Here is a 13464-nt window from a genome sequence, read left to right as displayed (position 1 = left end):
ATACAAAAATTAGCCAGGGGTGGTGGCAGGAGACTGTAATCCTAGCTACTCGGGAGGCTAAGGCAGGAGAATCGCTTGAATTTGGGAGGCGGAGGTTGCAGTGAGCCGAGAATGTGCCACTGCACTCCAGCCTGGGTTACAGAGCAAAACTCTGTCTAAAAAAAAAAGAGACTTGTCAAATTACTTGGAATATACCAGTGAATTTCAGGAAGGTAGATATAAATAGATAACATACTAAACAGAAAGCTACCTCTAGGAAAGAATTCTTAAGTAATTCTTAGGGATTTAGTGTAAGAATATTTTTCTCATATATTACTGTCATTTCTTTTGGTAAAATTTATAAGCTTTCCTTTTTCATTAACATTAGATATCTAGAACAAGTTTTAAAGCTTTCTTCTGCTACTCCTCATATAAAGAGCAGCAATTGTGTAAAATAACAGACTTTCTTTTTTATTTTCTAGGTTCAAAAGCACACTTTGATTTTTTGCACATTTTGGGGAATGAGATAATCAAAACTAAGTAATATTTTAATAAGGGTTGATTAAATGTATCCTATTATTTTATGACAAATAGAAGACATTTATTAACTAAGAACTAGCTGTAACTTAAAACTACTGGTAAGTGGACTAAGCATTGTTATTTAATTTTCACAACATATATGTAAAATAGGTACTATTGATTTATATTTTACATGTGAGAAACCCAAGGATCAGACAGACATAGCCATTGGCCCTCAAGAAACACAGTAAGCCAGGGATAAAACTGAGATTCAAATTCAGATCCATTTGACCAGAAAGTATTTTTCTGTGTTTAATTTGTGTGGCCAATTTAATTTCTCAAAATTTTATATCTACTATACTTTTAGATAGAAGAAAAAAATGTGAATCTTTTTTGGTCATTGTAATTTTATCACTGATAAATTTTGTATTCAAATATATATATTTTTAATATAAAGTTCCCCTTGACTACTTTTATAGAATCCAGGATTTAGAGATTTTAGATTACACAGGACTAGTATAACAGACATAGCAGTTTTTATTTAATGTAGGACATATTTATTAATCACAATATTTTATAGGTTTAATAAGCTTTAGGTTTGGTGGTAGGACCACCATCACAAAATTTTTCTTTCTTTTTATTTTTCCCATTTTTGAGATAATCACCAACCCCCCCCGCCCCCGCCAAAACTAAGGAGTCTCTTAATATAGTTATGCACACACACTTACACAAGTGGCTTCAAAGCAAGTCAAATATAAACAGTCTTCAGTGAACATTTGATTCTGAAAGAGAAAAAGAGTAAGAAACATTTTATCCTTTCTTCAGATTGACTGACATCGTTCAAAGTCAATTCTTCTGAAATTATACTAGATTAAATGCATAATTCATCTGGCCTTAGGATGTCACTCTCTCAGCCTTTATCTAACTTTTGGAATAAATGGGATATCTACTGCCCCTTCTAAACTACAAGCTCAAGTATCTCTGCATTAGAGAAAAAAAAAAAAAAAGAGAGAATCCTCATAGTTTTACATATTTTATATTAACTGCAGAGAATTCTCACTTTGCCTATGATAAGACCCTGAGAAGTCAAGAGTCCAGGACACATGTAGAAAAGGAGGTTTCTTTGTTCCACCATTTTGAAGAAAATTCAGATTAAGGAAAGACTGAAACAGTGGAATTCCTTTGCGCTGGTTTCTATATTCTCTCATTTGCCCAAAAAAAGATATTTTATTAACAAAAGTTAAACTGCTAACGTCTAAAAACATTGAGATGTTAATATATAGGCTTGTGAAATCTTTTCACTTATTATTTGTGTCTTTACTCCCATTCTTTGGAAGTTGTATCTATCCACAAACTTGTACCTATGCCTGCACTCCAAATGGTTGTTCTTGTCATTCAAACTGCTAACTAAAAGTTGCATTCACCACTTACTTATTTAACTAATGTTTATCAAACACACTCTGTGCTGGGCACTATTTGCAAGGTGGAGAATATAATTTTGCTTCCAGAAGATACAAGATTGGGAAAAATAAAAAAGACAAAATTTTTGATGAAGCCAGACAGCCATCTTCAACCAGATATTGAAAGCTGTTCTTCATTTGCTTTCCTTGCATATTTGATTTTTAAAAACTATCTGCTTCCTAAAAGTCATAGACTTTTGTTGGTTTTGGTATATTATATTTAGTGTGTCTTTTTTGATCTAATTTTATTTTATCATATATAAATAAGTTAGTGTTTGAGAGCACAATTTTGGAGTAAGAAAATCTTATTTCTAATTATAAATAATTACAATATAATGATTAGAAATAAATGATAATTTAATACGAATTATTTCCTATTTCTACTTAATGGAAGGGCCATTTAGACGATCACATGTTCACTATTCCTACTTGCAAATGAGATAAAACCTTCCTTGTAATTTTATTTTAAAAAATTGAATAAAATATATATATGTAAAGTAACTAGCTCTGGGATTGATTATAAGTTTTCATTAACAGTAGCTATTAATATGTTAATGATTTTTTAATTGATATATAGGTATAAAAATTTTTAGCACCATGTTTGAAAAGTAGTCACTTAAACATGTTTTAAAGAGGATATTTTTACATAAAATATTTTTCTAGTTCTCAGAACTTCAAAAAATACTATCATATGAGCTCTGTCTGGAACATATTAATGAAATTCAAAAATATGTTGGGTCACTATTAAAATAAAGATCTAAGTCCTTCTGAGGAGAGATATGGAATTATTCAAATTAATTTAGATTTTGGATTTCTATTATGACAGAACAAATAACCAGTTCCTCTCTCTTAATATGTAGTATTCACAGAAAAGAAATATATTTCAAAGTTTGAATAATGCTAATTTATTTTTAAATACTTAAATTTCGTATTCATTTAGAATGGTATGAGGCACACCACTGAATTAAGGAATATGATATTTAGCATATAATTTCAACATTTCAAAATGTCAGTAATTCCTTATTTTTTACTGCTTAAATTCTTTATATATTTCTCAAAATATGTTGAATTAATTCTAATTTTCCAGAATCTGAATGCTACTAAAATATTAAATACACAATTTCATCCTGTACAGAATGTGTACAACATAGAATAACTATGCATCCTGTGAAGCATTGCATTTTTATTCCATGGCCGTGGAATAAATGTGATGTTATCTGGAAGCTGCTTAAAGCATTTATGCATTTCCTATTAAAAAAACTCTGTATTAGGCTTAATTACCCTCTGAATTCAGAAATTGATACATGAATTATTAGCTTTCTTGGCTTTCATATATATTTTTAATTTGTTATAAACACAGTGAATTAAATTTATTTTTCAAGATAATGAAATGATAATATACTTGAGGTCATTTCTTCTGATCTATGGGCACTCAGTGATAACCTGTGGTAATGTGTTGAATATTTATTTTATACAGGTGCATTTTAGAGTTTTTTTCTTACTTCTTATTATCCTCCATATAGCACATCCAACCTCTGAGGCTCACAGTATGATAACCTAGTCTGTTACTTTAATCACATTTCTGGTATTTGCACTTTAATCATTTTATTCTCTTATTATATGGCTCTAAGTAATTAAAAGCTCTTTATTTTTAATGTTTCAGTAAAATCTTCTGGTATAATCAAAATGTTATTTATTGATGCTTTGAACAAACTGCAACATAGAGTAATATGACCCTGCAATTACATTACCTATTGTATTGCTAGTGTTGAGTTCTTTTTAAAGTTTGACACGTTTATAGGTAAGTATAGTCATAAGTGGCATAAAGATGGTTCAGTCAATGATGGACTGCATGTATGGTGATGGTCCTATAAGGTAATAATAATGTATTTTTACTGTATCTTTTGTATGTTTAGATATAGAAATGCTATTACCGTTGTGTTATAATTGTTTACAGTATTCAGTACCGTAACTTGCTGTGTACAGGTTTGTAGCCTAGAAGCAATATTTGATATATAGGTATAAAATATTTTAGCACTGTGTTTGAAAAACAGTCACTTAAACGTGTTTTAAAGAGGATACTTTTACATAAAATATTTTTCTAGCTAAAATATTTTAGCACCACATAGTCTAGGTGCACAGCAGGCTCTACTATCTAGGTTTGTATAAGGATGCTTTATGATGTTCACACAAGGGTGTGATTACACGTTTCTTAGTATGTATGCCCATTGTTAAGTGCTGCACAAGTGTAAATACACTTTCTTCCTTTCCTTTCCAACCTGTAAGACTAATTGGCAATCTAAATTGTATTTATTCGTGCCGACACCTTTACAATTGTTAAAGGATACATTACAGCTAGTTAGGAGGAATAAGTTCCAACTTTCTCTACCACTGTGGGATGATTATAGTTAACGATGAGATATAGTTTCAAATATCTGGAAGGTGGATATTGAATGTTCCCAACACAAAGAAATAATAAATGTTTGAGGTTATGGATATGCCAATTACCCTGATCTGACTACTATACATTACGTTTACTGAAACATCACTATGACTAAGAACAATTGTTACTTGTCGATTTAAAAATAATTACTCAATTTTATCTGAGAGTCTGCAAGGGTGCCTCACATACATTTACGTTCATGAATAACGTATGTTATTCATGAATTTCCTCTCATGCCTGCTTAATTTATGTCTGTTGTGTACCTCATTAGTGCCTCTGCTCTTTAGATCCACCGGGAGTACACTTTCGCCCTTGTGAACTGTATATTCACCTTATACCAGCAAGGCTGCTCATTTTTGAGGCTTCACAGATATCCTGTGATTCCTGGAGTCCTCAATACACTGCCTTTCCGGTGTATACTGCACAAGAGAAAAGAATACCCCACCCTTGCTCCCAGCACTCACTTGCTTTCTGTTCCCTGGGAATCCAAAGCCACATTCTGAGAGCCAGTGGTCTACTTTCCAAAGAACTCAGACTTGAATACAGTAGGCCTAATCTGGAAAACTATCCAAGACAGACATCATTCTGTTCTTTCTCTTCTCTCACCTAGAACCTAACTTCACTCAGACCTCTATCTCCTCCAATTAATGAGAAAATTCTCCTTATCTACCAATGCATCACATATTTTCAAACATTATTGAATTAGTTGTGATTCAACAAAAATCTTGACTATATTACTAAATATATAATATACATAGCATATATAAGTGTATGTAATTACATCTATGTTCACCTCCTAGAAAGAACGTGAATCCGAGTTCTCTGACACATTTACTTTCCTCCTCTTGCAGGTGACAATAAGTGCCGAGTAAATAATGGGGGCTGTAGTACACTTTGCTTGGCTATCCCAGGAGGCCGGGTGTGTGCTTGTGCTGATAATCAACTTTTGGATGAAAATGGGACAACTTGCACATGTAAGTTCTTTTCATGTTACCCTTATTGTTTATTGGGCTCTTTCTGAAGACTAGAAGCAGAAGAAACCAAAGGAATTAAAATGAGACTTGGAAAGAGAAATTCAGATAATTATTTAGATATAATTCTTTTTAGACTATAAATTATTGATTAATTTTGAATATATAGATGAATATTGACAATGGTGGTGTTTCGTGGAGTTCACTGCTATGTGTGATTTAGTAAAGAAAATTAAATAAGTATATGCCACAGAAGCATAAGAGAACTTCACTATAAGCAGTTGCAACAAAAATGCATTGTTGTTGATTAGATAGATGGTAGGTTGATGCACAACATAGGCCTGCAATGACTTTAAATGGCTTCCTGACTCAGTTGTCTATATTAAGTGGTGAAGAGCGAGGAGGGAGGCAAAAAGACTTGTAAGGAATTTACAGATTATCCAAATAGTGAATTAACTGGATTGATTCATCTGGATTAAAGGCAATTTTATTAACTTTTGCTGACATTTCTCAATTTACTGCATCTTATTATTCTGATATGACTTTTGAAATTTGTTCTTTCTACCCCATGTGGTGTCCCTTAAGCACGATAACACCAAAAATGCTATATATGTATTGAGAACTATATAACATTTTTAGAATGATTTAATCTTGAATTGTGTGTTAGAGTTCTTCAGAAAAACAGAACTAATAGGATGTATATGATACACAGAAGATTTATTATAAGGAATTGCCTTGTGTAATTATAAAAACTGATGAGTCTTAAGATCTGCAGGTGACAAGCTAGAAATCCATGAGAGTCCATGGTGTACATCTGGTCTAAATGTCAGCAGGCTTCAGACCCAGGAAGTGCTGATGGTTCAGTTTATGTCCAAAGACAGGAAGAAACCAATGTCCCAGTTCAAATAATCAGGCAGGTGAAGTTTATTTTGCCTGTGACAGGTTCGGCCTTTTTCTTCCACTCTGGCCAACTGATTGGAGCAAGTTCATCCACATGATTGAGGGCAGTCTACTTCACTCACTTTACTAATTCAAATGTTAATCTCATCGACAGCACCCTAACAGACAGACCTAGGATAATGTGTGACCAAACATCTGGACACCCCATGTCCCAGTCAAGTTGGCATATAAAATTAACCATCACAAATTGCTGAATAAACATTTCGTGTATTTGTTTTATCATTTATAATGATTGTCTCTTGTGAGAGAGGAGGGATAAGTGTAACAAAAAGAACTTCAATTTATCAATAACATCTTATCTCTTCTGATGAAGAAAAGACGTATTTTTAAAAGGATATTTAAGATTTGAGACATATAAGAAAATATCTTAAAGATAAAAAATGCACTTATAATGCCACTATTCAGAAATAAACTTCTAAGAAATCTTGATAGAGTTTCTTATAATGATATATCACTGGGATTTATTTTTACTACTAGTGATAATAATTGTAGGTAAGATTGAGTGAATGCTTACACTGGTATGGATGTGGCATTTTGTAATATAGTTTGTGATTTCTATTAGTCTTTACAAAAACTATGTAAGGAAGATACAATTACTATCTGAATTAGTCCGTCTTTACACTGCTGATAAAGACATACCCAAGACTGGGCAATTTACAAAAGAAAGAGGTTTAATGGACTTACATAGTTCAGGAGGCCTCACAATCATGATGGAAGGCAAGGAGGAGCAAGTCACGTGTTACATGGATGGTGGCAGGCAAGAGAAGAGAGCTTGTGCAGGGAAACCCCTTTTTTTTTAAATCATCAGATCTCATGAGTCTCATTCACTATCATGAGAACAGCATGAGAAAGACTTGTCCCCATAATTCAATTACCTCCTGCCGGATTCCTCCCATGACATGTGGGAATTGTGGGAGTTACAATTCCAGATTTGGGTGGGGACACAGCCAAACCATATCACCATCTCATTTTGTAATTTACAATTTAGACATTTAAGCTAATTACTTTGCAAGTTCACATAATTAGTAAGCAGAACATTTGGAATTTAGACTCCAAATTCTGTCATTTTTACTTAATATGAGCAAAAGCATCTTATCATGTAACCAAATATCTTTGTAAACATAATTTTTAATGACTGCCTTTCAAACCGTTTATTTTCTTTTTAGTTGATGTTTGGGATTATTTATGATGCATTGTTACAGGTAATTGTTTCTGTTACCATTTATAACGTTTTATGTATTTTACCATATAGTTTATGTCTATTAGACATAACAATTGGACATTGTTACATCTTTAGGTATTTGGGATAATATCCTCAGTTTTAAATTATTTTACTATTATTTTGAGTTCCAGCTACTGGACATGATAACTTTGGTTTCTTTTCTACTACTTTTCTCATTTCCTCAATTTCACTTATTATAAAATTAGCATATGTGACCAAGAATATGATTTTGAATTACCAAAAATAAGTCCTTTTCTATAAAAATATTTTCGACATTTATATTTAGTTTGTTAATCAATTTTACAATATTTTTAGGCCTAGATCAGTGTTTCACTACTTGTATTGCTTAGTACTTAAACTTTTAGCACTCCATTGTTCATTTATTCATTTCACTGGTGTGTAGGATAGATGGAATATACCTTGAAATAACTTCTTCAAGAAGACTGTGTAGAATATAGTGGACCCTCTGTACTGAACACTTACACTTTCTTTCTTGAAATTATTTCCTAAACAATATAGTATGGAAACTATTTACATAGTATTTCCCTTGTATTAGGTATTGTAAGTAATCTAGACATGATTTAAAGTATATGAAAGGATATGTGTAAGTTATATGCAAATACTGCACTATTTTATATAAAGGACGTGAGTATCCATGGATTTTGGTATTTACAGGGGATCCTGGAATCAATCCCCCCTGGATACTGAGGGATGACTATATATATTGCTGAGTTCCAAATATGCCTCCTGTGTATTTTTATGTAAACAGCATTTCTTCTGAATACTAATTCTTGGCTGAACAAAATCTCCCTTTAAAATTCTACAAATTTGTACCTATTCTGTTCTGTAATTACATACTTCAGAACACAAATATGAATTTTACCTTTCTAGTAAGGTTTTTTTTTCTTTAGTAATGGAACTTTGTAAGTTGCCTGTAAGTTGATTTCTGTGGAAGATAGTTCTCAGAGGTAAACTTTCTCTGAGTCAGCAGGTGATTGTTTCCATTTCTTTATTCTGTGGTATTATTTTTTAATTCTTATTTTATTGTTTATCATCAGAAAAGAAAGAAACCTATCAAGATCCACAGTTTGCCAACAGGCAGGGATTAAGCATGACTTTGAACAACTTAAAGTCTGCCAACTTGGCTGCTAGGCTGAATCTTATCTTAGTTACTGGGAGAAAAGATATGCTTTATGTGTACATTTGCTAGTTTAATTTTTCAGTTTCTACCAAGGAGTCTTTTAAAGTTGTTTTCCTGGCATAAAATGAAATTTCTGCTAGCCCAATTGAATGACTCTGACATTTTGAAAAGATGAAATGTACATGCACACGCGTATGCATGCACACGCACACACAGATTAGCTTTCAGGGACTTCTACCTGGTCTCATCATGCCTTTGCTCCACCCATAAACTTCCTCTTAAAGATGGGAGGTAGCACAAAAAGTGCTCTTATTTTGGTAGGTGCAGACCTTATAGTCTGTGCTGTAGGAGCAAAGGATCTCTCTGCCTACCTAAAGATGGACAGGCTTTAACTATCGCAAGGACAGAAAACCAAACACCACGTGTTCTCACTCATAGGTGGGAATTGAACAACGAGAACACTTGGACACAGGATGGGGAACATCACACACCAGGGCCTGTTGTGGGGTGGGGGAAGGGAGGAGGGATAGCGTTAGGAGATATACCTAGTGTAAATAACGAGTTAACGGGTGCAGCACAAGATGGCACGTGTATACATATGTAACAAACCTGCACGTTGTGCACATGTACCCTAGAACTTAAAGTATAAAAACAAAAAAAAAAGATGGATAGCTTACAGGCTTATTCAATTTCCAGTGGCATAACTTAGAAGGACTCATGAATGAATTTTTAAACCTAGTTCTACTGGCCTTGCAAAAAGTGAAAGTTCCCTTATGATAATGTCAATACAATGATCAAGAGGCCAAACTCTCAGAGATCTGGTAAGTTTTTATTTTTGTTCTTTATCATTGTAGGAAGTTACAGGGGGAGAGGACTTGCATTCATCATGTACTAATATTTGAATAGTATTTTGAGGTTAAAATTTTCTACTTAGTTTTTTAATTTCAGTTATGTGGATCATAATTAGTGGATCATTAGCCTTCAAATTATATTTCCTATTTCTTTCATTCTTATGCTCCATTAAAAATGTATGGGTTACTTCTAGGTGAACATATCTATATTGATTTAGATATAGGAAAGATATTGATAGATTGATAAATAAATGAAAAAACGTTGTAGACTACAGGGAAAAGATGAGAGGAAAAACACTATCAGTATAAAAGTGAGCTGGGATAAGCAGAAGTAAAAACAGGAAGAATTATCACTGAAAAATCTAGGAAGTAAAATCCTGCAAAGATTTTATCATGGCTTAAATGAATCGTTATATATATATCAATTGCCAATTTCCATGTACATTCTGTGGCTCAAAAGAAAATGAAAGATGAGTTACAAATCAGTCCTCTGTGAGTTTAAAGCTTGCTCCTTTGGTGCACAGTGCAAGTGGAATGTAGGAAGCCAGTCTCACTGGGGTATACACTGACCCTTAACCTAGTCACTAGTCCCTGAGGAGAGAAGGCCTCTGTGGCACCTCTACCTGTACTTGTAATAGACACATCTAAAGCCCTCCTATACCATATTTTGGGTATCACCAAGTCAATGGCAGATGCTTCTCCTCACATCCACTTAAGACCCTGAGACTGAAAAATTGTCTTAATTGCTCACTTTTATACTTTACTGACTATTACACCTCATAGTTACATCTTATCTTTTGATCAAGCTTGTCCTTTATGTTTATTTTAACAAAGTTCACCTGTGTTTAAATATCATGGTGGGAGAGGACACACAGAGATATTTGCTTGGGTACTGTGCTCTATAGCAATGGCCCTGTCTGACCAAGTGTGGTAGCTCACAGCGGTAATCCCAACACTTTGAGAGCCTGAAGTGGGAAGATTGCTTGAATCCAGGCATTCAAGACCAGCTTGGAAACATAGTGAGATCTTGTCTCTTGAAAAAAGAAAAAAAAAAATTAGCCAGGCATGGTGGTGCACGCTTGTAGACCCAACTACACAGGAGGATGAGGCAGAGGCTCTCTTGAGCCTAGGAAGTTGAGGCTGCAGTGAAATATGATCGTATGTGCCACTGCTCTCCAGCCTAGGTGACAGAGCAAGACCCCATCTCAAAAATAAATAAATATGTAAGTAAATGGTCCTGTCACCTTCTCCAGATCCACGAATGGGTTTTCAGTATTGCTTTTCCTCAGTAGTGACTAACAGTCCCTCCTTTTTTGTATCTCCGACCTTTCATCCTTACTCTGCCTTATGTAGTTTCTTCTTTGCCCTAATTGCCAAACCAAAAACAACAAAACATGTTCAGTAGTTTCTTGGAAGCCACAGATACAAATATCTTAATAGGACCTCTAGCTAAGCACATGCTTCAGTAGCACTTGAAATAATTCAGATTGGTGCTTAACTATGGAAAAAAACAACAGAAAGAGAAGAGTATTTATTTCTAAACAACCCAGGCTATCACCGCATATCTCTGTGTAAATAAAAATTAAATGACTTTGGCTTGTAAGGAAATACTATGTACAATGTTGTTTACAAAGCTGACGTTGGAAAATCTGTTATCATGGTGGTACACATGTGATTTTACGCCTGGTGAAAGTTAGAGAAATTTTTTTCTGAGACTGTTGGTCTCTTTCTAATATCTATAATTCATATATGAGGTAACCCCAATGCAATAAAAGGGAAAAGAAAGAGGATTTTGTCTATACTCATTGCACTAGACAATGTTAAATCAACACAAACAAGTGCTCATTTGAGAATTTGTAGTTGCATTTTGCTGTTAAAAATTCTGCTATATCTTCTAATATAGCCTGCAACTTGCCTAGGTTCCTTTCAAGTATATTAGGAAATATTAAGGGGAATAATATAGTAACTCATTTCATGCAAAGAAAGAACACAAAGTATGTTTATAGAAATTATTTCAGTTCCTTTTTATTTAATTGTAAAGGTTTTTCAAAGATATGTTAGCCTTAGTTTGCAGATGAAAAAATTAAACTGCAGACAACTACAAATGGAATTCATGGTTGCTGAGTACAGTAGTGCATAGGAAATATCAGTATGCCACTAACCTCTCATTACTGTTGATTCTTCTGGATGTCTGATTTAGTTCAGTCTAGATTATAGTCATGTGAACTGGAATTATCTGGATTAACTGTGCAATCTGAGTCAAACAAGCAAAACAAAGTTGCAGCCATTGTGACGTGATCTTCCTGGTTTCAGCCATCCCTGTTAAATTGACATCAAATGAACAAAAACCCCCTGGCAAATGTTCAATCTGGACTAAACACCAATGACTATTTCTCAATGAACTTGCAACATAAGGCTATGCCAGAAAAGGCATGTACCCAGCAGAAAAATACTGACATGCTACATGATTGATTAAGGATGAATTCTAATGCCATGCTTGGAAGGAATCAAGAATGAGAGTAGGCTGGACTCTTTGTCTTTTTGAATCTTGTCTGTCATGGTCAAATCCTCTCACAACTAGAAATGATGTCGGTTGTAGCATAGTAACTTGGAACTTACTACCCCTGAGAAGCATGTGTAAAGCTAGGTGATCAATTACCAAGCAAACTATATTTCTCTCGACATGTTTGTGGGAAAAAAAATCACAACATAGAATATTAATAAATGAACACATGAACAATCCCAAAAAGTAAGTCAGATTCCAAAGACAGTGAGTCACTATTAACAACAACTTCAGAAAACTCCAGCAAGATTATTTTGTCTAAAGAAACAGTAATTCTTTGAATTCTTCTTTAGTGGCCTAAAAATAAGACAGAATTTTTCAATGTGACTTACTCCCAGGAGAGCAACTTGAACATTGCAAAAGCATTGGTTATCCAAGGGACAGCATTGCACAATTATGTGTCAGTGGTACTCTGTGACCTTTATCACCTTCTGGAGCTCCAGATATCTTCTTCTGTCAAGAAACAGGACTTCACTATGGTGAACCATTTATCTGCTTGGCTGTGACAAGCCTTATGTCCTAAGATATATGCAGTCTAATGTGTAGTAAAAAGTTTAAGGCAGTAAAAAGTCTAGAAGCCCATCCAGATGAATATTTACGGCTCTCTGTGCGTAGGAGCTCACAGAAGATTATGTACCACTTAGGTTGGCTGCTCAGAAGACCACTCTATCTAATGAAAGGTCATCCTGCTATGATCTAACGGAGAAAAATCAAAACCTATAGCAGCATTTTTCACACAGTCTTCCGGTGTAGGCGAGCTTATAAAAAGAGATCCAGCAAACCACAATATCATGTTTTCTTTTTGGTTCTTTTCTCTCTCCCTGCTCAAATAAAGAGGCAATAAGAGATTCTGGACACCCAAAATGAAGAAATAAACAAATGTTTCTCAATATTAGATAAGCAGAAACAATAGAAAGACATTTTATTTTATTTTTTGTCCCAGGACAAATGCTATTATGACTAAGTTGTAATTCTGATGCAATTGACAGCAAAGCATCAATTCAGGGAAAAATTAATTTAGAATAGATCACCACAGTGGGTTTGAAAAGAGAAAAAGCAAAGTCAGAAACATCAGAACTTGTTCATGCACACCACAGGTTATTAAACTGAGGTCATGAATATGTCTTGAGTCCAGAAGCTGAGCTGAGTTCCCAATCTGATATAATTCAAACTAAAATAAATAAAAAAAAAATAGTTTATTAGCAGCATTTCCTACTTCCCAACATTATGACCTGGACATTAACTCTAGCCAGTTTTTGCCAAAGAAAAATAATTCTGGAATGCATATTTTCTTTTGTAGTGCCTTGGAGATTCATGCATAGGCCTTCTGATTTCATTGTTCTCACAGCAGGTAC

The 13464-nt window shown here is 34.0% G+C and overlaps 1 protein-coding gene across 2 annotated transcripts in view; it reads left to right on the top strand.

Annotated features, from left to right (window-relative positions):
- Positions 1–13464, top strand: part of LRP1B (LDL receptor related protein 1B) — a 1943477-nt gene that overhangs the window by 1143037 nt on the left and 786976 nt on the right. For both annotated transcript variants that reach the window (XM_055261032.2, XM_063631317.1), the window contains exon 15: positions 5253–5375. In XM_055261032.2, the coding sequence (XP_055117007.1) occupies positions 5253–5375 (123 nt within the window). The remainder of the gene's footprint in view (positions 1–5252; positions 5376–13464) is intronic.

Source organism: Symphalangus syndactylus, chromosome 22 (assembly GCF_028878055.3).
Source record: "Symphalangus syndactylus isolate Jambi chromosome 22, NHGRI_mSymSyn1-v2.1_pri, whole genome shotgun sequence".
Lineage (NCBI taxonomy): Eukaryota > Metazoa > Chordata > Mammalia > Primates > Hylobatidae > Symphalangus > Symphalangus syndactylus.
This window is presented reverse-complemented; position numbering and strand designations above follow the sequence as displayed.